The 27,821-nt window shown below is 35.8% G+C and overlaps 1 protein-coding gene across 1 annotated transcript in view; it reads right to left on the minus strand.

Moving 5' to 3' along the window:
• Positions 1-27,821, minus strand: part of LOC149275194 (uncharacterized) — a 94,460-nt gene that overhangs the window by 66,004 nt on the left and 635 nt on the right. The window contains 49 exon segments of the mRNA XM_089504895.1: positions 244-363; positions 1,504-1,623; positions 1,938-2,036; positions 2,381-2,500; positions 2,867-2,965; positions 3,080-3,199; positions 3,349-3,447; positions 3,534-3,662; positions 3,814-3,912; positions 4,017-4,145; positions 4,368-4,408; positions 4,829-5,006; positions 5,658-5,758; positions 6,503-6,681; positions 6,842-7,046; positions 7,239-7,422; positions 8,193-8,443; positions 8,713-8,887; positions 9,143-9,363; positions 10,179-12,230; positions 12,876-13,796; positions 14,048-14,254; positions 14,939-14,985; positions 15,419-15,563; positions 15,706-15,834; positions 16,034-16,190; positions 16,370-16,609; positions 16,853-17,032; positions 17,413-17,523; positions 17,599-17,737; positions 17,836-17,987; positions 18,188-18,288; positions 18,413-18,459; positions 18,660-18,915; positions 19,337-19,463; positions 19,682-19,776; positions 20,150-20,314; positions 20,395-20,532; positions 20,883-20,952; positions 21,063-21,173; positions 21,306-21,444; positions 22,795-22,912; positions 23,067-23,192; positions 23,423-23,636; positions 24,023-24,129; positions 24,517-24,607; positions 24,724-24,838; positions 25,017-25,278; positions 26,041-26,121. Coding sequence (XP_089361021.1) covers positions 244-363; positions 1,504-1,623; positions 1,938-2,036; positions 2,381-2,500; positions 2,867-2,965; positions 3,080-3,199; positions 3,349-3,447; positions 3,534-3,662; positions 3,814-3,912; positions 4,017-4,145; positions 4,368-4,408; positions 4,829-5,006; positions 5,658-5,758; positions 6,503-6,681; positions 6,842-7,046; positions 7,239-7,422; positions 8,193-8,443; positions 8,713-8,887; positions 9,143-9,363; positions 10,179-12,230; positions 12,876-13,796; positions 14,048-14,254; positions 14,939-14,985; positions 15,419-15,563; positions 15,706-15,834; positions 16,034-16,190; positions 16,370-16,609; positions 16,853-17,032; positions 17,413-17,523; positions 17,599-17,737; positions 17,836-17,987; positions 18,188-18,288; positions 18,413-18,459; positions 18,660-18,915; positions 19,337-19,463; positions 19,682-19,776; positions 20,150-20,314; positions 20,395-20,532; positions 20,883-20,952; positions 21,063-21,173; positions 21,306-21,444; positions 22,795-22,912; positions 23,067-23,192; positions 23,423-23,636; positions 24,023-24,129; positions 24,517-24,607; positions 24,724-24,838; positions 25,017-25,278; positions 26,041-26,121 — 9,512 coding nt within the window.

Genomic DNA, 27,821 nt, shown 5'->3' on the forward strand with positions numbered 1-27,821 from the left:
CAAAACCCTGTATTAAATAAAAAAAATTTTTTGTTGTTATTATTATTATTATTATTACTACTATTATTTCAAACTACAATATATATCACAAAACTATAATTATTAAATCCCTACACAAATGATCTACATAATCAAACAACAGATTAGTGTCTTGCCTACATCTACAATAAATGAGTATATTTAAAAATAGGTTATACACATTTTATAACATAATAGAACATTAAGCTGTCATTTAGAACATACCTCTGAGCAGTCTGCTGGAGTAACGACTTTGCATTTCTCTCTCTCAGTTACCACCTCGTAGGTATTAGTGCAGGTGTATGATATACACTTCTCATCTGTTGGGCTGTATTTGTCCCCAGGCTAAAAAAGATAGAAAACCAATATCAAAACCATGCTGGGTTTTCTTTTAGAAAGTTTCTATTGCTTCAAATGCTATTTAATATCAGTGGCCTTCGGCTTGGTATAGGCTGTATTGTGAGTGATGCATGGGGCTGAAGAGTGATGAGTTTATTTTACTTTATCTTAATCCCATGATTCACAAACAATTTTGGGGACCACATCAGAAAATGCATTGAACCAAATAATATGTTTCTTGCTATGTATTACTTTTAGTTATGAATAGAGAAATATAACATTTTATGTTAATGTAACATTTTATTCATCAGATTCTATAACACTGCTACAATAGTACAGTGAAAACTAACATTAAACTTCACAATACACAAAATGGACATATTTGCATGCAAAGTAGTACCAACATATGCATAGAAAGGCAAATGCTTTATTTGCTCCCACATTTCTGTACATGCACATTTGTCCTCTAAGATTATATACCCCACTTCACCGGGGGTCATCTCACTGGTTGATGGACAAGAGACCTCAGTTTGAGAACCATTGCATAAAACATGACCAGTTTTATATTTTGGGCTGCAGCATGGATTGTAAATATATATATATATATACATATATATATATATATATATAATTACATAACCTATATAGTTATTGTACCTTGAGAGTTATAGTTGTGTTGTCATCCATCTTCATTGTACAAGCCACCTTGATGCATTCTCCACAACATTTTCCAGTTATTGTCTTGTATTCAAAGCCCTGTATTAAGTAATATTTTTCGTTACCTGCATTAATAGTCCCTAAAGGATTATCCAAATTTTTATTATCCATAATTACTGCAGTCTTTATCTCAAAGAATAATTATTTACTTAATGCCATTAGTGACTACCTGTGCATTCCATCTGATTAAGAGACCTCTGCGGCCCTTATAAGCTTATGTATCAAATTCTACTAAAGACTACATTTTCTCTTGGGCTACTGTGGTTATATCCATTATATCCATTAAAAAACATAGAATGGTGTTTTACATTAAGCCTATATCTACAAAAGTGTTGTATTTAGAAATTTCATTGACTTATGTTAATCAATATTTTAACATATAAATGCTAAATGAAATCGAGACATACATAGCAGTCATTTAGCACATACCTCTGCGCAGTCTGCTGCGTTAACGACAATGCATTTTTCTCTCTCTGTTACCACATCATAGGTATCGGTGCAGGTGTAGGAGACGCATTTCTCATCTGCTGGGCTGTATTTTTCACCAGGCTAAAATGCAGAACAATGTGCAAACCATTGGTTTCTTTTAGATATGCTGCCCATGCAGTTGTCCAAAAGAGGCCCGTTTTCATCTCTAAATTTGTAGTCTATGACCCTCAGCTAGATAAAAGCTCATTTTATATGAAGTGAGATCAAAGTAGTGTTTCAACTAGACAAAGGTTAGCTTAAAAAGACTTGCGAACCGTAGGGTGATGTCTCATTTTCCCTTTGTAAATTCCATGAGTTAACAGTATTAGTGTTTTTGGTTATGGCTTGGTTTGTACATTTATTAAAAAATTGTAAAACATATATAGTGATTGTACCTTTAGAGTTATAGTTGTGTTGTCATCCATCTTCATAGTACAAGCCACCTTGATGCATTCTCCACAACATTTCTCAGGAATCATCTTGTATTCAAAGCCCTGGAATAAATGACAATCATTTTACTCAGTTCTTCAGATTCAATACCTGCATTATTACAACATGTAGTTAACAATATAGTATAATGTAGTATGTAGTATAATACATTGTATCAATATACATTACCATCATTAATAAGATTATTAAGTTAATGTTGATGTGATCAATGTGATATTGGCATAATTGATAATTATCAGGTAAAAAGGTGTCTTACAATGAGAATAAACAAACTATACAGGATTTACATTTTTTATATATAAATTACACTTAAAAAAATTTGATTTTTTTACTTTTTTCGTGTTACCATAGAAATTAATGGCAAGCATAGCTGTCATTTGGCGCATACCTCTGAACAGTCTGCTGGATTAAAGGCTGGACATTTCTCTCTCTCTGTTACAACGTCGTAAGTCTCAGTGCAGATGTGTGAGATGCACTTTTGGTCTGCTGGAGTGTATTTTTCCCCAGGCTAGAATGTAAAAGAACAATGTCAAAACCATGCTGTGTTTCTTTTAGAAATACTATATATATACAAGTTTGCATCCCCTCACTGTATTCATCTCTATCATTTCTCTTGGGATGCGGTGCCACTTATCTACCACCCTCTCAGTAAAGCAGTATTTACATTACATCTACACAGCTGACCCTCTAATTTAGGGACTTTTCTCTCGTGTCAGGCATATATGTGCATTCATTTTCAATAAGGACATAGATACCCTTTCTTTTACACTCTTGTATCATCCCAAAAATCCTCAAACCTAATAAATACAAAATTACCAGTTCTTGGTTTTAGAGAGACTTGTAAATGTATAATAGAGAACTATAGCAGCTATACCTTGAGAGTTATAGTGGTGTTGTCATCCATCTTTATTGTACAAGCCACCTTTACGCATTCTCCGCAACATTCCTGAGGATTCACCTTGTATTCAAAACCCTGTTTAAAACAATAGGATTTTTGCTCAGTTACTTATATATCTAGCTGCATTTTACTTACAGTTATATATATTTATTATCGCTATATCAATGTGCATTGTGAAAAGTAACATACAGCACTGCACTCCAGGATAGAACAAACTCTCTTCACAGTAACAGTGACAAACTGGTCTTCTATTTTGTTGCATTCATAGTAGAGACATGGTTCATTAGGTGGGGTCCATGTTTCTTCAGGCTGGGGGAAAAAAAAGCAAAAGAAAAGAATTAACATTGACTGAACCTATAATTGGTGTACTATTTCAAATGATAATAAAACAGGAAAAGTGAAAAATCTGCAATATTGAATATTGTTAGGAAATAAAATTTAGAATGTAGAATGTATACCTTTAACACTATAGTGGAGTTATCGGTGTTTTTCATTGTACACGCCACCTGATTGCATGTGCCACAGCACTCATCTTCATCTTTTGTATACTTGTATCCCTGTAACACAAAACAAATAAGTCACTTTTTCAGCCAGCTGTCAACCCCCTTTTTTAAAAGTTTCATTTTATATTCTTGAGACGTACCTGTTTGCATTCATCTGCGCTGGAGACAGTACATTCCTTTGTTACGCTCACGGTAACAAATTGCTCATCTGTTTTGTTGCATTGATAGTAGGAGCATTTGTCAACAGGAGAGTTCCAGGTCTCACCAGGCTGGGAAACAAAGCAAAATGTTAAAGCTGTATACTATATGTTTAAAGTTTGGGTTTTTTCATTGCCACTTACTGAGATTGTAATGAAGGTTCTTAAAAATTCTTAAGATTCTTCTTTAAAAACACCACAGATTTTTTTAATGAAGACATACCTTGATAACAATCGTGGTACCATCATTCGTTTTCATTGTACATGCCTCCTGTTGGCAACTGCCACAACAATGGTCTTCCAGCTTTTCATACTTGAAGCCCTGTGAAAAAACAATGAAAGAAAATAATATAGTAAAGGAAATAGCTTTACTTAGGATATGATGATGTGCAACATTTTAAATATGTCACCAGTAAACCAACCGACCTCTGCGCAATCTGTTTCACAAGAAATTGGGTCACATCTAATCTTTTTAAGCTTGGTCTCGGGATTTGTTTGATTTGTGCACAGACACTCCTCGCAGGTTTCTTTGGACTGTGGGATAATATGCCCTGGCTGCAAAAGAAAACAGAAAAATACATAATTGGTAAAATGAACCCAGAATAATATATACAGTACATTTATGAACATGTAGTTGGATTGCATACTGTATGTCACATAAATATGTTTTGATTATCCCCTCACTATGAGTGAAACAGCTATAAAATAAGTAATTGTTCCAAGAAAACAAAAAAATTATGAATTCACTTAACAAGTAAATTATTTGATACTACTTACCTGATATACAGCGTCATTCACTACACAGACTGGTTCAGGTGCTGTAAAAGGAAGACAACATATAAATATATATATATATATATGCATACATATACACATACACATGTACACAGGTGATAGATAGACAGACAGACAGACAGACAGATGCATGTCTTCACAGTGAGTTCACCAAATGCTAAGATGCCAGCAGGCTTTCCATAAGTTACAAATCTAGACTTGACTCTAAAATGAACTTTAATACTCACAGCAGCTGGAAGTGGGGCAGCAATCTCCTTCTAGAATTACTGAATGAACCCTAAATCCAAGAGGACAGCTTTCCTCCTCCTTTTTACATTTGCTTGTTTCACAGCCTGTTTTTGAAGAGATGACATATATATCATCACTGCTGTTTTAGAAATAAACTCATGGGATTTGTGAAGACGTAGAGGTCACCATAAACTTTGTGATTGTGTTTGACTTACGGCATTCACTCTTCTTACAACATGGCTGCTCGCTGTCTGGTACTAGAACAGAAACATAACCGTCCTTGTCACAGGTGGCTTCTGTGGGTTCGGCACATTTCAGTGGAGTGCACTGTACAGTGAGTGACGTGGCCTCACAGACACATTCTTGGCAGTTGCTGGTCCATTTCTCTGCAGGCTACACACATGGTACAGAAATGTCATGATACCTCAAGCTACATTGGTTAAAAAAAATAGAAAGATGGACTAGTCCCCCCGCCATAAAAACACTAAAACGTCACTCACTGCTTTGGGCATTCCATCAGGTCCAACGCAGGCTGGAGGAGATTAAAAATAAAGTTATTGGAAAGGGTTCAAGCTACATAGGCTAATGTTTTACAGATCATTAGCTTTATGGGAGTTTTATTTAGTTGTTCTGTTGACATTGTTGAAAATATGGAGCATTGCTAAAATACTAAAAACCATGTAAAAAGGAAAAAAAAACCAAGGAAACATTAAATATATATTGCCTAAATCAAAATACAACCTACAGTAGATCATTTCATTTTGCATACATATTTATAACTTGAAAATATCACATTGAGTGTCATTACTTTTCTTAAGTATGGACTAGCAACACCATAGCACAGTTTTAAATATCGTTCCCTTAAGACAGATTCTCCAGATTGATGATGATTTAATGTACAGATCCTGGTTATTGTACTAAAGCTCATATTATAGTAAAATTGCATCAATTATTTGCAGCTTGATAAATGAGCCAAAGATCAGGTTGATTTAATGACAATTCTTATTTTATGAGTTTAGAAGTGTACAACATTTTCATACTTACAGCAGCTCTTAACGCAGACATCGGTGTAAGCGTTGAACAACTTGGTCCCTGAGGGGCAGTAGCAGCCTTCTGTGATTCCATTGCTGAGGTTTGATACTTGCCTGTAATTTGAAACATGAATCTCTACAGATTTTGTCTGAGCACTTATCATGAGCAACTATGTGGTTAAATGCTTTAAAACTTTTAAATACATACATTGTTAGGAGAAACCATCTATCTATCACCTTATCTACATCCCTGCTGGAAACTCTCTAGCTAGCCTTGTCCCCCCTCCATTGATCTACCTTCTCTGAGTATTGTTCTAACATTGTCAATAATTATCCACTGGATGCAGTTTGAATCCTTGTGGTTTCTCTGCAAAGCTGGTGTCATGTCTTATGTAGTAAGGCAGCAAATGGCAGAGCAAATTATACTGTAAGCTAAAGTTCTGCCTATTACATCCGCAGTTAAGCAGGTAATATGTGATATAAAGTAAAATCTGACATTGTTACCTGGTCTCGCAGGTATCAGGATGCACTGGGCCACATGCTTCATACACTTTTCCAGTTGGGCAGCTGTATGCTGGAATGCAAAGAAAACAATACATTCATTAATGTGTAGTAGCAATGTCCCACGTTTCAGTGATCCTGTTAGTGGATGGTGAAAGGTAGTTACTATAAACCAGGGGTGACCAACCTGCGGCCCTCCAGCTGCTGCGGGACTACATTTCCCATACTCCTCAGCCTGCCCCAATTAGCTGAAAGAGCATTATGGGAGATGTAGTCCTGCGGGTGCTGGAGGGCCACAGGTTGGACACCCCTGCTATAAACCTATATAAGGAAGAATATTTCCAACAAAGTACTTACGACAGTGGCCTCCAGTCTTTCCTCTCCAATCCACACAGACACCATTGTAGGCACACAACGCTGCATAGACCTCTAAGCTAGAGCATTGCACCGAATCATTGTGGATGCGACAGGCATCATAAACACATCCCTCATGGTAAGGCGTTGGAGGTATCTTTTTATGGCATTCAGCAAATACCCTGTTAATGGTATAGAAAAGAACATTGTTAACAAGTATTTTCCTTTTTATATGGCATACACCGTAAGACAGACTTTCTAGACTCTTAACATATTTGTTAGGCATGGACATGTGTAGCATTTAAAACATGACACATCCAAGTGCAATAGAATACTACTCACTCGCTTAGGATCACATCACAGAGAGGTGTAGATGGGCACTTAGGTGGTGGAGTTGACGTAGCTGTTGGGGTTGGCTGAGGTGGTGTGTAGCAGTATGGTTTATCTGGCACATTAACCTTCCAGTGGTTTGCCATCTTAGAACAGTCTGACACGATCTTACCATCTGGCAATCTGCAATCTTCAGTGCTGTTGTTGGAACAGGTGCCTATTTGTCACATATAAAAATGTACTATTACAAAGAGGATTAGTACCATGCAAGGTACTTGAAATAAAATGTATTCTTCAAGGGGATGTCTTTGGTTGGTATATTCTGGCCATATAAAAATAAGCACAATGAAAAATGTACTGTGTACACACTATAATTTTTTCATAACAAAGGAAAATTCATGATACGTACCACACTGTCCTTCTGTGTTGTAACCAAACATGCTGAATGGTAGCTTAATAACAAAGATCATGCCGCTAAACGAGATGTAGGCTTTTATTTCTGGAATCTCAACCACCATGTTAATTCCAGCACTAGAGACAGTAATGCCATCGGTGGTGAATCCTGGTGTTACCCAATTTTTGTTGAATCTAATCTGTTGGGTCAAGTACAGAAATAGTCATCCTTATGCAGTTTAGCCACAAATTACACAAATATATGTTATAGTTAGGTGGTGAACTGTAATGAACACCTTAACGGCTTTATGGCATCATCTGAGCTGAGTAAGTAAACTTCTAAAGTAATGCTTCTAATTCCACTAGGGATGAATTTCTATCAGGGCACTCAATACTGAATTATCATTCAGCATTGTGTAGGCTTTGCCTTCAGGATTGATCACTCATATCCTGAGCTCTGTGGCATTTGATGTGTAATGATAAGCACTCCCGTATTCTGGCCTAGCCAGGCCCAGGGCAGAAAGTCCAGGGGAGCTCCCTGTACTGCCATTAGTCAATGAGCCACTTAAGAGGGAGATCACTGGGTACTATAAGACTATTGAGGGATGTGCTAAGTGGGCACAGTGCTCCATAGTTTCCTTCTGCAGTGTTTCCTTTAAATAATGGAGCGCCAGGATATATGTCACATCCCAATGCCAAGTAGAATGGACATCAGCACAGTGAGAGCTGCAGTCAGAACTGCCCTAAGTTTGGCGAGGGCAACACCAAATGTAAAAATGCCACTGCTGAAAAGGCCAGGTTTCAGGAAAAGATACTGATATTCAACAGCAGCCCTTGCCTAGTTGTCATTAAAAGGAACCAAGCTTTCAACCTTGTGCTAACACTGCTAAAAATCAGCAGTTCCACTCAATTTCCTGTACAAGTTAAAGAACTGTAATCGCTAACATGAGTTATATTTCTTAATGCATACCCTGTTTCTCATTCTTCCTTGGAACATTGTACGAGTCAGCAAAACTTCATTGGACTTGTAGTAAACTATTATAGACTGTGGGCAGGACAAACCATCCTCAGCATCACAGAAATAATTATCAACAAGGACTCTGAAGTTATCAAATTTGGGTGTTATCTGTTGTACAAGAACATAGGTGCAGTTGTCCAAGAAAGTATAGTAGGTTCCATCAAATGTGATGTAGTGAGGATCACCCCATCCACTGCAAACACCTAATAAAACGAAAATACATCAGTGTAAATTTTTATTAGTCCAAGAATTCAACAATTAGACCTTTAAAGAAAATTATTTGTAGCAATATAAAATAATGATTTATGCAACTTTTGTGTACCAATAAACCCCACTTTTTTCAACTAATAAATGTGTCACTTATTTTGTTGTTGCTTACGATCAACAAATAGATTAGGTTTGTCTGTGTGTTCCTCCATCCACAGTCATAAAAAAGCTAAGTAACAGCCACGTCTCTGAGCCAGATACTTACATTCACATTCATAATGGTAACAGCAGCCGTCTGAACTGTATACTTTGACTGGGGGGAAACCATTATCACAGGAGATTTTCTCCACTGGAGGACATGTCACAGGTTCAATAGTCACAACGTTGTTTCCATGACATGTGGCCACTGTACAATTGTTAATCAACCATGTTTCATTTGTCTAAAACAGAAAAGCAAAAATTGTCACCAAATTTTACACACATACATATATATATAGTTATTTACAATCTGCTTTCCACAGGAATTATCATGTATAATAAGTGATGATGAAAATCCTCAAATTCTAGCTGGCTGAGAACCACATTAATAATAGCTGGTTAATTACTGAACATGGACTTGTTATGTTTATATGGGTGAATTAGTAGATCTGAAACAAGAATTGTATTATACAAAATACAATAAAATTGCTATATACTTTTCTGGGAGGGCAGCCTTCAACTGGAGTTGTTGTTTCTGTCTTTGGTGTTGTTGTCTTAATAGATGTGGTTGTTGTTGACACTGGAGTGGTGGTAGTCGTTAAGGGTGGCAGAGTTGTAGGATGGCATGGTCCTTGGAATCTTTCAGCGTTACATTCTTCATTACAAATTGCATAGAAATGGCATCCGGCTTCATCAGTTTTGTTGTAAATGACAGCCCCTTTAGAGTGAAAAATTATAAAGAAAAATAAATGTTTGTTGGTAGCAGAAATGTTGACTAATTCAAAGACATTTCATAAAGCATTAAACTTAATTATTTACAAGTATTTTGTACTCTTGATTTAGACCGTTTAGAATCAACGAAAAACAATCCAAGGATTGTAAGATGTTTTAGACTGCCTTATGAATTTTATAAGATACACATACTTGATAGGTCAGGCTAATTTATAGGTGAATAAAGTTGTAAGGGGTAAATGGTTGGTGATTACAAAGTTACTAAATCAGTAACTGTAAACAGATGTTAAAATACTTGCTGCCTGTCCAAAATTTACTGTTAACCATGGCTGCTTATGAACAGTGAAATTGGTAATCTGAAATTTTCACCTCATTCATAAATGTCCAATCCTGCACTATTCTAAGGACACAGTCTTTTATTTATAAAGCACCAACAATTTATCAAGGTGTATGACAAAAGTAGAATAAATTAAGCAGAGAGGGCCCTTGTTGCAAGCTTACCTGTCTTGACTATGTTAAAAAAATGGATTAACCAAAATAAAAATATGCTGTTTCATTTAGCCAGACGAAAGAAATCAGGGGCATGGTAAATTCTAGTAATTCTGGCAATTCAGGTAAAATTAAAAAAGAAATGACAGCAAAGCTAAACCGCTACGTGGTAAAATAATAAAATTATATGTACATTTTTTACACAAATACCCATATAATATATTTAAAGACAGGGGACATCATCAGGACTGATAAACAAATTGTATGAAAATAACCAGTTTTAAAATATTATAAATATATTATTAAGAATACCTGTTAAGAAGAATTTGCCATCGACGTGGCAGTAGCAACGTGTGGTTGTAATAGTAGTTGATGGAGTTCTTTCTTTAGTTGTGGGATGCTCAGTAGTGGTCAATTCAGTTGTTTTGGTTTCAAGAGTTGTTGTTGGTTTTGTGGTTGTGTCAATAACAATTGTAGTAGTTGTTGGCAAAGTTGTAGTAGTTTGCTGTATGGTTGTAGATTCAGTTGTAGTAGTAGTTGTAGTTACCGTATGTGTGGTTGTTGGTACTGTAGTTGTAGTAGTGGTTGTTTCTGGGGTAGTTGTAGTAGTTGGGGCAGATGTGGTTGGATGTGCTGTTGTGGTGGTAGTAGTTGTCTCTGGAATGCAATGACTGTCATCACAACAATAAACCTTTATCTGATAGTTAAGGCATTGTTTCACCTTTCCTTTCTGGTCCTTGTTTTTACACACTAAACCAACAGTGATGTCGCACTTAACAATCTGTCCAACATTGTCAATGCTGATATCAGGGTAGTCTTCAGCACGACATTCAATATTTTGTGGCTTCCTACAAATTTGCGTTCCGTTAGCAAGGATATTCTGGTAGCTCTCAACATCTCCTCCTTCTGTCCCTTCAGTTGGTGAATTCACATCAATCCATGTTGTCCACTTGCATTGTGGCTTACAAGGTGTGGTGGTAAGTACTTGCTCTGATTTAGGTGGTGTTGTGGTTGTAAATGTTCTTGTTACTACTGATTCAAGTGTAGTAGTTTCAGAAGTTGTTGAAGGACTGCTTGTAGTTTCTGTTGTAGTAGTTGGTGTGGTGGTTGTTTCTGTTGTAGTAGTTGTTTTTGGTGAAGTAGTTGTTTCTCTTGTGGTTGTTTTTTGAGTTGTGGTTGTTTCTGGGGTAGTTATTGCTTCTGTTGTTGTAGTTGTTTCTGGAGTGGTGGTTGTTTCTGTTGTTCTAATTACTTTTGGTGTAATTGTTGTTTCTGTTGTGGTTGTTGTTTCTGTTGTTGGGGTTGTTTCAGGTGTTGTGGTTGTTTCTGTGGTTGTGGTTGTTTCTGGAGTAGTGGTTGTTTCTGGAGTAGTGGTTGTTTCTGTTGTAGTGGTTGTTTTTGGAGTAGTGGTTGTTTCTGTTGTGGTTGTTTCTGTTGTTGTGGTTGTTTCTGGAGTTGTGATTGTTTCGGGTGTTGTGGTTGTTTCTGTTGTAGTGGTTGTTTTTGGAGTAGTGGTTGTTTCTGTTCTGGTTGTTTCAGGACTAGTGGTTGTTTCTGTTGTGGTGGTTGCTTTTGTTGTGGTAATTACTTTTGGTGTAATTGTTGTTTCTGTTGTTGTGGTTGTTTCAGGTGTTGTGGTTGTTTCTGTAGTAGTGGCTGTTTCTGTTGTGGTAATTACTTTTGGTGTGGTTGTTTCTGGAGTAGTGGTTGTTTCTGGAGTAGTGGTTGTTTCTGTTGTAGTGGTTGTTTTTGGAGTAGTGGTTGTTTCTGTTGTGGTTGTTTCTGTTGTTGTGGTTGTTTCTGGAGTAGTGGTTGTTTCTGTTGTAGTGGTTGTTTTTGGAGTAGTGGTTGTTTCTGTTCTGGTTGTTTCAGGACTAGTGGTTGTTTCTGTTGTGGTGGTTGCTTTTGTTGTGGTAATTACTTTTGGTGTAATTGTTGTTTCTGTTGTTGTGGTTGTTTCAGGTGTTGTGGTTGTTTCTGTAGTAGTGGTTGTTTCTGTTGTGGTAATTACTTTTGGTGTGGTTGTTTCTGGAGTAGTGGTTGTTTCTGGAGTAGTGGTTGTTTCTGTTGTAGTGGTTGTTTTTGGAGTAGTGGTTGTTTCTGTTGTGGTTGTTTCTGTTGTTGTGGTTGTTTCTGGAGTTGTGGTTGTTTCGGGTGTTGTGGTTGTTTCGGGTGTTGTGGTTGTTTCTGTTCTGGTTGTTTCAGGACTAGTGGTTGTTTCTGTTGTGGTGGTTGCTTTTGTTGTGGTAATTACTTTTGGTGTAATTGTTGTTTCTGTTGTTGTGGTTGTTTCAGGTGTTGTGGTTGTTTCGGGTGTTGTGGTTGTTTCTGCTGTAGTGGTTGTTTCTGGAGTTGTGGTTGTTTCTGTTGTGGTTGTTTCTGTTGTGGTTATTACTTTTGGTGTAGTTGTTTCTGTTGTTGTGGTTGTTTCTGGAGTTGTGGTTGTTTTTGTTGTGGTAATTTCTGTTGGTGCAGTTGTTGTTTCTGTTGTTGTGGTTGTTTCAGGTGTTGTGGTTGTTTTTGGTGTAGTGGTTGTTTCTGTTGTTGTGGTTGTTTCAGGTGTTGTGGTTGCTTTTGTTGTGGTAATTACTTTTGGTGTAATTGTTGTTTCCGTTGTTGTGGTTGTTTCAGGTGTTGTGGTTATTACTTTTGGTGTGGTTGTTTCTGTTGTTGTGGTTGTTTCTGGAGTTGTGGTTGTTTCTGGAGTTGTGGTTGTTTCTGTTGTGGTTGTTTCGGTTGTGGTTATTACTTTTGGTGTAGTTGTTTCTGTTGTTGTGGTTGTTTCTGGAGTTGTGGTTGTTTTTGTTGTGGTAATTTCTGTTGGTGCAGTTGTTGTTTCTGTTGTTGTGGTTGTTTCAGGTGTTGTGGTTGTTTCTGGAGTAGTGGTTGTTTTTGGTGTAGTGGTTGTTTCTGTTGTTGTGGTTGTTTCTGTTGTTGTGGTTGTTTCCATTGCAGTAGTTGTTTTTGGTGTTGTAGTTGTTTTTGTTGTAGTTTTTGGTGTTGTACTACTTTGTGTTGTGGTTGTTATTTCAGTTGTAGTGGATGTTTTTGGTGTAGTTGTAGGAGCTTCAGTTGTTATAGGTAGGCAGTCACAACACAGAACTTTTACTTGATAGTTGAGACATACTTTAAAATCTCCTTCCTGCTCTTCATTTTTGCAAAGAAGACCAACAGTGACATTGCACTGCACAACTTGGCCAATGCTACCAATGGGTGTTTCTGGATATTTTTCTGCCCTGCACTGAATACCATCAGGTTTTTTGCAGATCTGTTTCCCTGCTGCACGCATTTTTTCATAGGTTTCAAAATCTCCTTCATCCTTTCCAACACCAGGCATATGGACATCAATCCATGAAGTCCACCTACATATTGGTTTACATACTTCTGTTGTAGTTGCAGGTGTTGTGCTTGGAGTAGTAGTTTCAGGACTTGTGATCTCTGTGGTTGTAGATGGTGTGGAACCTGTTGTAGTCTCTTTAGCGCTTGTTGTTGTTGGGTGTGGGGCTGTTGTAGTACTTGTTGTTGTTTCAGATTGTGTGGTAGTGATGCTCTCTTTTGTAGTTGTAGATGCTGTGGTAGTCGAGGTAGTTCTACATGGCACAAAGCTGCAGCATTTGACTCTGATCTCATAGTTGTAGCATATAGGTGGTAGTTGATCCTTGTTGTAGCACAACAGTCCAAAGGAAGCATTGCACTGGACCTTTTGCTCAAGCTCATCTAGGGGTGTGTCGGGGAATCTTTCAGCTCTGCATTCCACTTCAGTCGGATGCTTACAGATAGAATATCCCTTAGCTCTTATTCTTTCAAATGTGTCAAAATCTCCATTTTCCATACCAGGCTCAGGATAACTGACATCAAACCACTCAGACCATTGGCAATGGTCTTCAACACAGATAGTTGTAGGGGTAGTAAATGTCGGAGTTGTTGTTTCTAGAAAATGAAAATATGCAATAATAAACACAGACTCATTCTGCCAAAGAATACAACAAATATAACATATATTATTTATAGATATAGAATAAACACTTGTGTGATCTAGCCATATTGTTGTTGCAGTAAACTGCTTGTAGCGAGTAGCTTGCAAGATGCCCTTAAAAATCTTTGACTCATCCAATCTAAAAGCCACCCATTTGTATTGTCAATGTTCTTGGGAAAGCAACTATTGATTAATTGCAACCTACCTTTAGTTGTAATAATAGTAGTAGTAGTAGAAAGTGTTGTAGTAAAAGTGAATGGAGTTGTAGTAGGGGTGTTACATGGATAGATGTCTCTATAGATTGTTCCATTTTCTTTGCATATCGCAATAATACAGCCTCCAATCCCATCGGTGGTGTTGTAAATGACATCATTATAGTTGTACATTTTGCCTTGGTACTCACAGTGACAGACTGTACAGCAATAAAAGAAATACAATAAGAAATGCAAAACAAGCAAAAAAAGCAGAACAAAACAAGCACGATACTAATGCCTGTTTGTTAAAACTGGATTTTTCTTGACCCAATAAACAAAATTGGATATTGAGCCTTCTATGTATGTTTTGGGAATGTGGTGAATTAAAAAAAATACTTCTGTTGTTAGTTCACTCTCAATATGGCAATACCACCATTTTGTATTCGTATCAATAGTATTAGCTATGTCTCCTCCCCAGATTGGTGTTAACAGTTTCTAAATCAGGATAGATCTCTTCATTTACAATAGATGTCTGTCTTCTTCACTAAGATTGAAACAGGTGTAACTCATATCATTATCTGGCCTCTGTTTTCTGCCACACCTCTGATATACTGCATGAGTCAAAAGTAACCCAAAATAGTGACCTCTGGGGTTTCAAAGGTTAAACATTAACGATAACATAAACTCACAAAAAAAATATTTGATATAATGGCTTTAAATCACAGGCAAATATAATTTTTTACATTAGTATATGATATAGTTCAGCTCCTGTTATTGACATTCATATTTCTTAATCAATCTTTTAAAATAACATATACTGTGATTAAAATGACAATATTGTCTACCCTTCCTACAGGCAAAAATATTGTTAAGAAACATTTTAAAATATGTTTAAGTCTTACCTTGCTTATTGTACTTGCAATCAATAATGCCAGACATGGTACAAACACTGCGGAAAAACAATATTTAAATAGTAAACAAACAATAATAAATTATGTGCGTTGCAGTAAAGTGTTGCTTCCTAAGGCAGATCTCCATGGATCATACAAAGAGCTACATAAAAGCATAATGTACTGGTATAGAAGACATAGGTGATCATTGCTTTAGATTCTTTTGTATTTAACATATTAAACCATTTTAAACAGGTCACACAGTTGTGGTGCAATCAATATTTGCAAAATGAATTTTTAAATTGTGGCATTTGCTTATGTACTGTAACACAAAATAAGACAGCAAAATGTAAGGAATAGTTCCACTTAGGTTCACACTTACGAATCAACACAATGAATAGAATCTCTTGAGATGAAGTCATTTCTATGAAATGCTTCATGAATTGAAAAAACAGAGGTCATCTGTTCCTCTAATGAATAGAAAACACTTACCAGGACTGACAGTTCTCCTTTGACTTCACTGGTGACCCTGGTTTGTAATGAGTTCCTTCATCATCATAACAACCACATTTGGCAACACATTCCATTTCATCTTCATCAAAGAATGGCTTACTTACTGGACAACTTGGGTAACAACCTAATTGGAAGAGCAGTATAATTTATGTGATACAAATTGTTCATACATAATCCCATTTCCTAACTTTTGACGAGTCCAGCTATTAAGATAATGTAAAGGGCCAAGATAAACTGTAACAGGTGCTTCAAACATGATTTATTACCTTCTAAACCTGAAAGCTCATGTAGGCATTTCCCACTGGGATTTCTGCAGGTCTTCATACATGGAGCTCCACATGGCTTATAGTGCCACTCACACTCTCCTTCAGGATTGTAGTAATCACAAAACATTGCTATAACATTGAAAAGAAAATATGCAAACTATAGTTAGAAAATAGTGTTGAAATATTACCAAACACCACTGCAGCTGTAAAGTGAATGTTGTGTTTATGGTCCAGCACAATAAAACACTGAGAACCATATCAATGCTACTTTATTAACTAGCATAAATGTTTTATGTGCTGTTGTATAGGATTGCCTTTGAATACTCACGGCAGATGGAAGGTGTTCTCCAAGAAACACAAACACCATTTTCTCCACAGGCCTGGGCGTATGCAGCAACAGCTGTGCAGAAACACTCACAATCTCCACCGGTGTCACAAGCGCAAGAGTCAGCAACACAAGCTTCATAATACTTTGATGGGTCAACCTATCCAAGAAAATATAAGCTAAAATCAAAGACGTTGCAGAATTTCTCTATCTATGGACAACCATAAATTTAATTATAATAACAGAAGAAACATTAAGACAATAATATGTAAACCTCATTCTTAATAGCACCTTTTAAATTTGACATTGAACTGAGATTAGAAGAGCAGCCACACAAACCTGAGAGTGGCACGCTGAAAATGCCTTGCTGTTAATGATGCTGCACTGTTTCTGTGCCCAAGCCTTTCTGTATGGGTTAGCAGAGCATGCATCCCGGTCATCTTTGGCATTAGGGCATGATGGGGAAAGTTTCCAACTGTTGCCAAACTCAACAGCGTCTCCAACCACAGACATACTCCTGGTGGTGAAGTCATTGTTTCCATCGCCATCGAAATTACCGCACAGACCGCAAACTTTACCCTGATCATTAAACAAGAAAATGATTATTCTTTCAAATGATATAATTACTTTAAATGCCATCATGTTTTTAGAGGCATGTTTTTTCACTAGTTAGACCTACTACAGCACATTGTAAACTTTTATTAGGCACCCATCTATGAAAAGACTGTGTCAGTCACATAATGAGATGTACCAAAGTGAAACACATTTTTTATTTATTTCTACTATAATAAAGTTTGGCTTGTATGACCATGTGAAAATTACCTCAAAGTCTTTACTGAGTTTGATGAAGATGCTTGTCCTCTGGTCCCACATTAGGATCAGTCCATTGTCAGCATCAATCACAAGATAGATACCCATGCGTCTGACCTTGTATGGAATTTCACCTCCAATACCTCTTTCCAGCACATCAATATGCTCATCAGTAAGGATAATCTCATAGCTCTATAGTTGTAGAAATTCAGGGAAATAAAAAAACAACAATTTGGTATACAAGGTCAGACCTTTTGCTTAGACTGTAAGATACAATGCAGGGATCTCCTTGACTAATGGAATCATACCTGTGTACCTCAATAATAATAATCTCTGTATGACTGCTGTATTTCTTATACAACTGCACTTCTATTGTGGACTATAAGCTCTAAAGCTGTACATCTTCTATCATTTTATGGATAAACAATATGAATGCCTACATGGAAAGGAAGGGTTACCTTTTGTTTACATTATGCTATTTACCACACACAAAATATAAGGCACTATGTCAGGGCAGGCATACACCAAAAATATTACAGAGCGTTGAAGTAACATATGTAAGTACTACTTACACCAAGGAAGACCTTGATGGCTTTAGAACATGTTGTACCAGTCGTACCGCATGGAACATTCTCTGTAATAACACGGAAGGTGCTGCTGTTTCCACCGTGACCACAATGATCCTGAAAGAGAACAGAGGAGCATGAATATATTCCTATCTAGAGATAAACAATAATTTTCAGTAAGTTGGTCCATACCTGTGCGAGGACATATTCACAGTCTCCATTGAAGTTGTAGCGTTTTCCATCAAAAGTGATATAGTGGCCATCACCATATACAGCGCAAGTTGCTAAGCAAGGCTGTTTGGTACATTGCCACATCCTATCTTTGCAGGTACTAAAAAAGAGGGAAGCAAAATGAATATACTATATAGGATCAATGTTTCAATTGTTAAATTTGCGTGTTATTACTTTTGTTCACAGAATTAAACATACCATGTGTTACATTTCATTTTGATTTTCTCTCCTTGCTGGTAGGGGACATCGTTGTGAATACATGGGCACTGATCTTCTGCTATACAACCACCTTTGCCATCTGACACTAGCCCTTCGGGACATACACAGCCAGAGACACATTTGGTTCTATACTGTAGAAATGAGATGAAAAAAATATTAAGTTACTTAGTTTAATATATAAATAGATATGCGTTATTCAATTACAAAAGCAATGTAACATAGTAACATAGTAACATAGTAACATAGTTCATAAGGTTGAAAAAAGACCAAAGTCCATCAAGTTCAACCTATATACATATTGTGTCCCTACTGTGTATCTTAGTACACTTACACATTCCATATCCAAGGTCTGGCAACTCTTCTGGCATTCGGCTCCTCTGGAATCCACCGTGGCATTTTTACAGTCAAAATAAACCATTGGAGATTTACATGCTGGCAAAAAGACAAATAACTATGTGAATAAAAGTGTAATCTCTGATTTGTAATTAAAATACACTGGTTACAGGACAACAGATTAATGTACACAACAAATTGATCAAATTGATATCATTTTTACCTGGCTTTACAGATCCAATACAGCTGAGTTTTCCTTGAGTGCAAGTGCTGGGAAGCAGAATGAAAAAAGGGTTAAGACTATAGTACTAGACAAAACATGCACATTTTCATGTAATTTGTTCTATGATGTTTAGTAAGATTGGGTGAAAGAAGTGAAAGCACATCTTCTTCTGCTATAACAAAAAAATACAACTACAGTTGACTCTAAACCTCAACCTTCTAAGCGATCTAATCCTGCTGCAACTCACCACATAACTCCATTGTCATGTACAACTTCTCCAGAAGGTACAGCTGATCCCTTGTAATAACACGGACAAGCGGCAGCTGGAACACACTTTCCACTGTCATCCAAGTAGTAGCCTTCTGTGCAGGTACAACCATCCACAGGGAAAAATTTAATATCGCAGGTGACATCAGGCTCACTGAGGGACCGACATGTAGGCTGACAGGTGGACGTTGAATAGGTGTAGTTTAATGTTTTAGGACAGTTGTTGATGTATTTGGCTGAGCAGAGAATGAAAGAAGTAGTACATGAATTAATCATCAGAAGCTGGACTATCTTTGGTGTATATCCTGAAACATGTTTACTGTATAGAAGCAAAAAATTAGAAAATATTTCCATTCTTCTGGATTTTTTTGGTTTGAGATAGTTGAACCATACATTGTTAAACACATGTATTTAGACCATTGAAATTGAATTGATTGCTAGTGAATAAGTTAGCTTGAGTTCTTTCTTTTTGTCTGGAACTAGAGAGCCGCATGTTTTTATTCACATATAGACAACGTCTCACAGAAGCAAAAGAAAAGAAAAAATATAAATAAAATATTTTTAATAACCGAGTGAACCAGCCTTCTCAAAAATATTATGATCTTTAATTAATTGGAAATAGCATTTTAGTAAAGGTATAGCTTATGTTTTACTTACAGCAGACATTGGATCTCCAACCACTCAGTATAACTCCTTTAGCAGCACATGCGCGGACATAAGAAGAGAGGGCAGCGCACATGCAGTCTTCACTCTTCTCACAATTACAGGTGTCAAACATACAGTTCTAGGAATAATAAAACATCTTGTAAGTCATTTGAATTCTCACATAGCTTGAGATCTGTTTGGATCATCTACTCTGTTGTATTTTATGTTGGCAGCAAGAAGATGCACACATTTACCAAACATGGCATTTTAAAATGTTTACATTTTCCTCACTATACTCTCAATAGGTATTACAGGTGTTATATCTGCTATATAGTATGAAAGCTATCTATTACTTACTTCTTTGTAGGTTTCAGGATTTACTGTAGAATGGCATGCAGCAAATGGTCCAGATGGTTCGGCTATAAGGCCACACCAGTGTTTAGCAAATTTTTCTACAGAAAAATAAAAATAGAATCATGATATGTTTACCTGGAGTTGAGCCAGGCAAGAACTAAAAGTCTACTGCTAACACTTAATTTGGTCACAAAGACAAATTATCTTGTCTAACCATCTACCCATTAGATTAGGCACAATGGCTACTAAGGACCCCCCATTTCATGTCCAAGAAGTTTGTAGCTTTATAGATCAGACATACTGTAGGTAAAAACTGTGGGATGCATAAATAGGAAAGGTGGAGTGTTCACAAAAAATAACACTAACTCAAAATGTGTACATAATTACTCTGCCTTTTGGGGAATTTCCATTAGTGACTGATACCATGACAGATGTGTGTGTAGTATTGCACTTTCACAGTTTGGTAATTACCATTTTCTACACTGAGAGAACATGGATCTTCATAGACGTTCTTAACATTTGGACAATCTGCTCGGGTTTTCCAGGTATTTGCAAAGGATGCAGCAGTTCCTTCTATTACACCACTTATGGTTTGGAAATCATCTGATTGCTTGTCATTGAAGTTTCCACAGAGACCTAAGACAATAAACTGACATTAGATTATCCAGAGCAAGCACATATTACTTCAAGGAGAAGTAAACTAAAATCAATCTTACCGCATGTCTTGGTCTTGAAAGAGGGGTCGAGGATCGCATAGACTTGCATGAAGGGAGTGAGCTGAGCCACTACCTGGACTCCCAAGCTAGTCTCAACAACAATGTAGAATGAGGATGGTCTGAAGATGGTGACATTGGCTGTAAAAAAAGTGTAATGATTACAACATGAAAAAATACATTAGTGTGTTTGTTTCTAATCCACAGTAAAATTGATGAAATCAGAAAACATATGTGCATTGTATGCCGAATAGCAAAGGATTGCCAAAATGTTGATATAGTGTTTCTTTCATGCCTTCTTGGGAGTTCTTGTTTTTTTGAATATTATCATTGTTAATATTAACCCTTTAAGAACCAGGGCTATTCTACACTACAGGACAAGAGGTTTCATGTGTTTTTGTTGTATTTTTTCAATTGAAATGGGGTTAAGCAGAAACTAAAAAGCACAGCTATTTTATAAGATTAAGTTACCAAATAAACAGACATCTTACCTGCAGAGACAGGCAACTGAGTGTAGATGTTGTTCACATACACACTGCCACAAGGTTTAATGACAATAATCTGTTGGGATAAAAAAACAAATTCATTCTAGAGAGCAGAAATATAAGTCTGTGTCAATCTGTTCTAGTTAGGACAGAGGCCGACCTGTATACTTGATGACATATACTCACTGTTTCTCCTCCATTAAGGATTATAGTGGTACTCTTTAAGCAAGTTTCGCTCTCTGTAAGACCGCATTTCCGCAGTTCTGCTAAAATTATAAATCCAGTGCCACTGCAGACCTGTGTGGGCAAAGGAAAAAAATAAGGAAAAAAAAAAAACTAGACACAAAGAGATATATATATATATATATATATTTCTATTTATTTGTATTCCAGTTTTAAAATGATTATATCCAATATATTAGTCCTCACCTTGGACAACACATAGTTACAATCCCCATGAATGGTATAATGAGTCTGATCATATGTAGTAATGTGAGATCCCCCTTCAATTGCACAGGTTGCTGGGCAGGGCATGTTCTGACAGTTCCACTTTCCTTTTGCACACACACTATGAAATAAAAAGGTTATGCATTAACTAACTGTGCCGCTAGATGGCGCAACAAGCCCTGTGTTTACCGTACTTCATCTACCTAATAAAGATTATTTCATGTTAGTCAGTAAGAAATTGTTGTTGCCACCCAAATACAAAATGAAACATTACATAAATATTTATAACCAGGCCTAAACATATTCAGAATGTACTTGTTAAATGTGAGAATAATCTGTTGACCTGGTTTATTTATTTGCTTATTTATTTATTTATTTTCTGCTGAAACAAAGATTGCATTGTTCCTTGTTTCTTAAGTTGTTGAAACAAAAGTTCCCTCTTCAATATATATATATATTTCCAATTAAACTGATCTAGTTACAGTTTATGTTCAACATCTACAACTTACATTGAGGGCATTAGGGTTATATAAAATGACAGAAACATGATATTTTGATAATAAGGAAATGAAAATAAAATCCCATGCTACAATTTACTACTTATTGAACATTTCGATTAAATTGTCAAACCAAACTTTGCTTTTAATCTGGTTTTTAAATTTAACAACAACATAATATTTTATTGGTTCAAATAAATTTTCACATTACAACAAACCTAACTTATAAAATAGTAGAAGACTATGATTATTTTGATACTTGTCTACAACAAAAGTTATGGTGTATAAATGTGATGGAAAACAGGACTGAAAAGGTAATCTTAAGTGTTACTACTTAAGACAAACCAGTGTCTTATCCTTTTTATTTTCTCCTGTTACAAGCTAGTGAATAATAGAAAATATCGGTACATGTTAATTTCTTAAAATATACATTTTACATCAGCAAAAAAAAAAAGAATCTATATAAGCGACTTCATATCAAAATCATTGAATAGGAAAACATTGATATTTCTCATGCAGTGGTATACATTCACATGAACTGCCCCTTATCCCAATGTTAAGGAATATACAGGTATATTCACTTTTTTGGTTGGTAAAAGGTGGCCTAGCTCCAAAGTATGTGGATAGGGAAGTAATATTGATAACCACTGTGAACAAGTTTTTATCTCTAACAAACCAAAGTCAATACTCAAAAGATTAGAGCTAAGCAGCGAACAAAGTAGATCAGGGCGGTGGTATGTTACAAGTCCTTAATGCCAAATCTCATATCTATTAATCAAATGAGTGAGATTGCAGTTAAACACCTAATGTTTGGATGAAGGGTGTTACTTAGAATGTTCAGTCTAATATTGAGATTGGCAGTAAAAATATACTGAGCACCACCCATTCGGTGAGAGGGCTACAACTGGAATTAAAAAAACTATATACAGTAAATATATTTATAGACATTGTAATAAATGGTGATCTAGACTCACCAGGTACTACATTCAGTAGAGAAAGAGGTTCCTGCAGCGTAAGAGTTACTGTTGAAGGTACAGGAGCACTTATCAATGGAGACACATCCTGAGTTGTTGATGTCATCGAACACAGTTCCTAAATTAAATGAAAATATAATTGGAATTAAGAAGGAAATACGAAATCATTTTGCTTCCATTTATCCATGCTAAAGTAAAGTCCACAAAAAGTTATGACATTACCCTAGTAACAATTATATTTTCGTGACCTCACGCAATTGCAACAAGATTACCTGGTGGACAGGAACAGCCTTCCAGACAATGGTCTTCACAGAGGACACCTCTCTCAGGGTTGGAACAGGTATCTGCACAAGGGGATCCACATTCCTGGTATTCCATGTTATAAGGACACGTTTTAGCTGTGGATTGGACATTTAGGAAATTAATGAAATTAGTGATGCCTTTTTTGGAAAATCTAATTCTTCCTAGTGAAAAATGAAAACAGAGTATTTAAACCATTGCAAACTTGCATATAAATTCCACGCAATTGTATTATTCTACAGAAATTTGTCCACCAAATTATACATGAGTTTAGAACACTTTTTTTTTGCAAAGGCAAATATCATAATAGTTAAAGAAAGCCACTCACGACACAAATCTGGTGATCTCCAGTTGTTTGGTTCACCTCCGGCGTGGGCACACTGCCGTGAATACTCAGCAAATGTGTTACACAAGCAGAGATTGGTCTCATTGCTGTTACAGCGACAGAGGTCTTGCACACAAGCTTCAATATATTTCTCAACACCCACCAAGGTATGACAATTTGAGAAGGAAGCTCCCATTAGAACTCCCTCACAGATGTTCTCCTATAATAAATGTTCAAGAAGGATGTTGGAGTTAATGTTTATCATAAATGATTTTCTGACAAAGCCTTTAAAAGCAATTATTTGTGCCATATACGACTTAGAAGCAAATTCTAAACCATGTTCATGGAAGCTATTTTCATTTATAGGTACTATTTTTTTAACCATTTTTCATCTACATTACTTGCTCCTTCTACTTCTGCTACAAGTTGTTTAATGCCATATCTAATTCTCAGTATTGAAGTAGAAAATATTTTTTTTTAACCAATCAACTAATTTAGCTAATTTTTCATTTTCTCTAACACTTGTATTCTTGAGGTGGCGTTCTCATAATAACCTATAGTTCATATCTTGTATCTTTTAATTGGCTACTCAAAGTGACTTACATAGTCTGTGCAGTTACTCTTGGGCGTTGGTGGAACATCTCGACACTGTTCTGTGGGTCCATCCAATTTCTGCAAGTTACCAAACTGGGTCTCTGTGATTTGGATTCCTGTGAACATACAAAAATGATGGTATACGGGCACATAAAGAAACGTACTAGTTATTGATAACCTTGTGATATTGTAAAATGTTGTTTGTACTCAGTTCCAGCTGAGCTATGCAGAGGTTTACTATCTAAAATGATTAACTTCATTTTGCTTTATAATTTAGATGTATTTATATGTATTTCCATTTTTACTTGCTTTTACTGATGGTTGCCTTCTTTTACACCCATTTATTTTCATGTTACTATCTTTATTGCTCATGCTGGGCTGCCAAGGTTTAACATTAGTAAGGAAAACTGTTTCTCTTAAGACAACCTGCAAGGCTGATAATATAGAAAATGTATTTTATTACCAAACAGAACTTTATTCAACTGCTATAATCCCACACTAACCATTGGAAATGAACTCATTGTTGATAGAAATGCTGTTGTAGTCTCCACACAAGCCACAGGTCTGGTTGGCATATTTTTCATCAAGTTCCAGCTACATAGAAAGAAAAAACTGAGTTAAATTCAATTGTAACCTACAAAAAGTTACAATTATGTGTACGTTAGCTCTAACTTTACATCCTGCATAGTAGGTATAAAGTGTTTCCTTACCAGGAGGCTGTCATCATCATTCCACATGAAGACCAGGCCAATCTTGGAGCTAACTGTTAGATAGACTCCATGCTTATCAATTTGCACTCCAGCACCACTGAATGGCAAATTAACTCTGTAAAGAAAATGTATGTTTGGATGTAATAACGGGTCAACCCTGACTATTTCCTAATAACTCTGTTAAAAAAACTCTATTCTATTTACATAACATACATATGCATAAGTTCACTTTTTAACAATGCATCAAAGTTTTTTTTCACTAGAACTTAGGAAAAGATGAAAACTTAACTTACGTTTTTTCATTTACCATCACATTGTTGTGGTTTATTTGCACTACAAGCCCATCAATTTTCATGGTGATCTTATCAATGGTAGGCACATTGTTAACAACTGTTCTGCGAATTTGGATGTTAAAGGATTCGTAGGAACTTTTGCAGTGGGACGAGAAGACGTAGTTGCAGGTTCCCGGGAAATGGAAGACATCCCCATCAAAGTTCTTGAAGTGGAAGTTCCCCCAGGTGCTGCATACTTTGTTGTTGTGAGCCGTGTTGATTGCTGCACGTTAGATGGAGAATACATTGTAAATAATTGTAAAGATGAGTCATGTTAATTACTATAGATTAAGTGGAAGGCATAATAGATACAAATGTCAACGGCATTCACAAAATGAAAAAGGTCATATGTTTTTTGGGTTGGTATTCGTTACTTTTTTAAATGGCTACGATCAATGAAATATTACATTATATATACATAATACAACATAGAAATATAATAGCAGTGTAATAACAGAAATGCAATATGAAAATAGTTATAAATGATAATAGGATTTTCTATAACCTTAAAGAGACACCATTAAGTACCCATTGGTTTACCTTTAACCACAGGAGTGGTGGGAACGGCCTGGATAAGGGATATCCTTGGAGGTCCAGTTACCTCAACTGGAGAAAAAATAATTATATGGAAGAAGTAAGTAAATGTCAAGTATATTTGTTTTTTATACATATTTTCAAAAAAGTAGCTTAGGTAATTTGAATGGTATTAACCCGTACGCTCATTTGTATATATTAATAATCGTATATTCCATTTTTTCCTTTAAAAACATAATGATATAAAATGCAACTTGTGAAGTCAAACTAATTTTAAGTAAGCATCATCAGAATTCTTGAGTTATCTATTTTTTATAAGTTCTACGTGTTAACTAGTGAAAAAACGAATTTTGTTAAAACTCTATGCAGAAAGCTCCTGGTGACATTCTGTTGTATAATCATGAACTTTGGGTTTTAGACTCCAAAATGGTATGGTAATAAGTGACATTACCTTTCTGCTGTTGTTGGATGTTTTCATCGATAGTGTAATCAAAAGTATCATCGAAGGTGTAGTCATTATACTGTAGCTGAGCTGCAGGGACAAGTGAATAGCAAATGTTAGCAAAAAGAGTAAAATTCTCAAAAATGGTAAATTAATAAATTGAAAAAATAGAGAAATAACATTGAATAATCTTATTTTGTATTTTTGCATTTTTTTGTTGGACAAAGCAAATTGTGAACAAATCCTATTTCCTAGGCAAAATTGATAAGTAAGTGGAGCTGATTGAACTGTCCAGTTTCTCTTGGAATGAATTAAACAATAAACATTTCACAGATTTTACATTTCTCATTTTAGCTGTTATTTTTTTTTAGTTTTTATAAATAATGTGCCTAATAACCTTTCGATTTGTGAAAATATTCGCAATATTCTCTACTAACATGGAAAACTATTAAATTGATTCACAGAGAAGGACATTGTGTCATTCTGACTCCTTACCAAAATCAGTATCACAATATAAAATTTCAGAATAATACATAAAATGTATGATTTATAGGAGTATACATACGGAGCAAAATAATAGTGTTTATTTTTTCACCATCTTTTTCCTTTTCCATATTTAATTACGATTTTCCTATTTATATCTTCTTACACTACAGCCCTTTAAATATATAGTCCCACACATAATTTATAGCTGGTCAGTAACTTATTGAACATCATAAACTACACAAAAAATCAATTTTTCTAACAATATCCTTTGTGTAATTCAGTTTCTTTTTTTACATTAGTAGCAGCATAGAATGCTTCTTAGAAATAATGAACAACTCCCACAAGTCCCCACCTCTGTTATGTTGGAAACACCTGGCTGGGAGCCACTTAACCTGTGACCAAATTCCTTTGGAGCTTTTAATATAAAACTGAGCCTATGATTTTTATTTCCCAGATGACAGCTAGGACGATATACAGTTTATAGTCTCAGCTGATCCACAGGGTGTGCTATGTATCAGAATAGATAGATAGATAGATAGATAGATAGATAGATAGATAGATAGATAGAAACCAAATGAGAATGAATTAAAATGACCTACTCAATGCAATACAATGCATTAGAAACAAAGAATTTGAGAGCATATAAGAACCATTCCACCCATCTACTCTGCCCATTTTCCTTGACTTGCCTTACATTAAGGATATCAATATGCCTATCCCAAGCATGCTTAAATTCCTCACTGTATTAGCCTCTACATTAGGCTAATTTACATTACATATAAGCCTTCTAACATTTTTCCTCCTTTGAAATAAACGGCCCTCCGATACTTTGTCTAATCCATTATTTAAATGTTTCTATTACATCTCCCCTCTCTCCTTTCCTCCAAGCTATATATTTCTGTTGTCTTGTTTTCTATTTGCTGCATTCCTACTGATTTCTACATTCCATCAGCAACAGGTGCATATTATTTCTGTATGAGTCATTTTTTAACACAGTAGCAGTCAGAAAGCACTGTGGGTAATGCACAGATTTGATTCCAGAATATAATAAAAAAAAACAATAGTGGCAAAGGTTTTACAAGGTTTTACAAGATTTTACAACTTATGGTTGTAAACACTGACATACTCTACTGACAGTTCCATGTCGCCGTTTTCACCTTCACCACTTTAAGTTAATATATTTTTTTAGGAAGGGCTTGGCGTGATTTTTTAAATTAATGTATTAGCCAAATATCATTCATTCAAATATCATTTTCTTTATTTTATCGTGGAATTTTAGATTTCTTCTAAAGATAGACTGATTG

The sequence above is a fragment of the Sceloporus occidentalis genome, unplaced genomic scaffold (genome assembly GCF_023333645.1).
Source record: "Sceloporus occidentalis isolate IW3139 unplaced genomic scaffold, rSceOcc1.0.p SCAF_295, whole genome shotgun sequence".
NCBI lineage: Eukaryota > Metazoa > Chordata > Lepidosauria > Squamata > Phrynosomatidae > Sceloporus > Sceloporus occidentalis.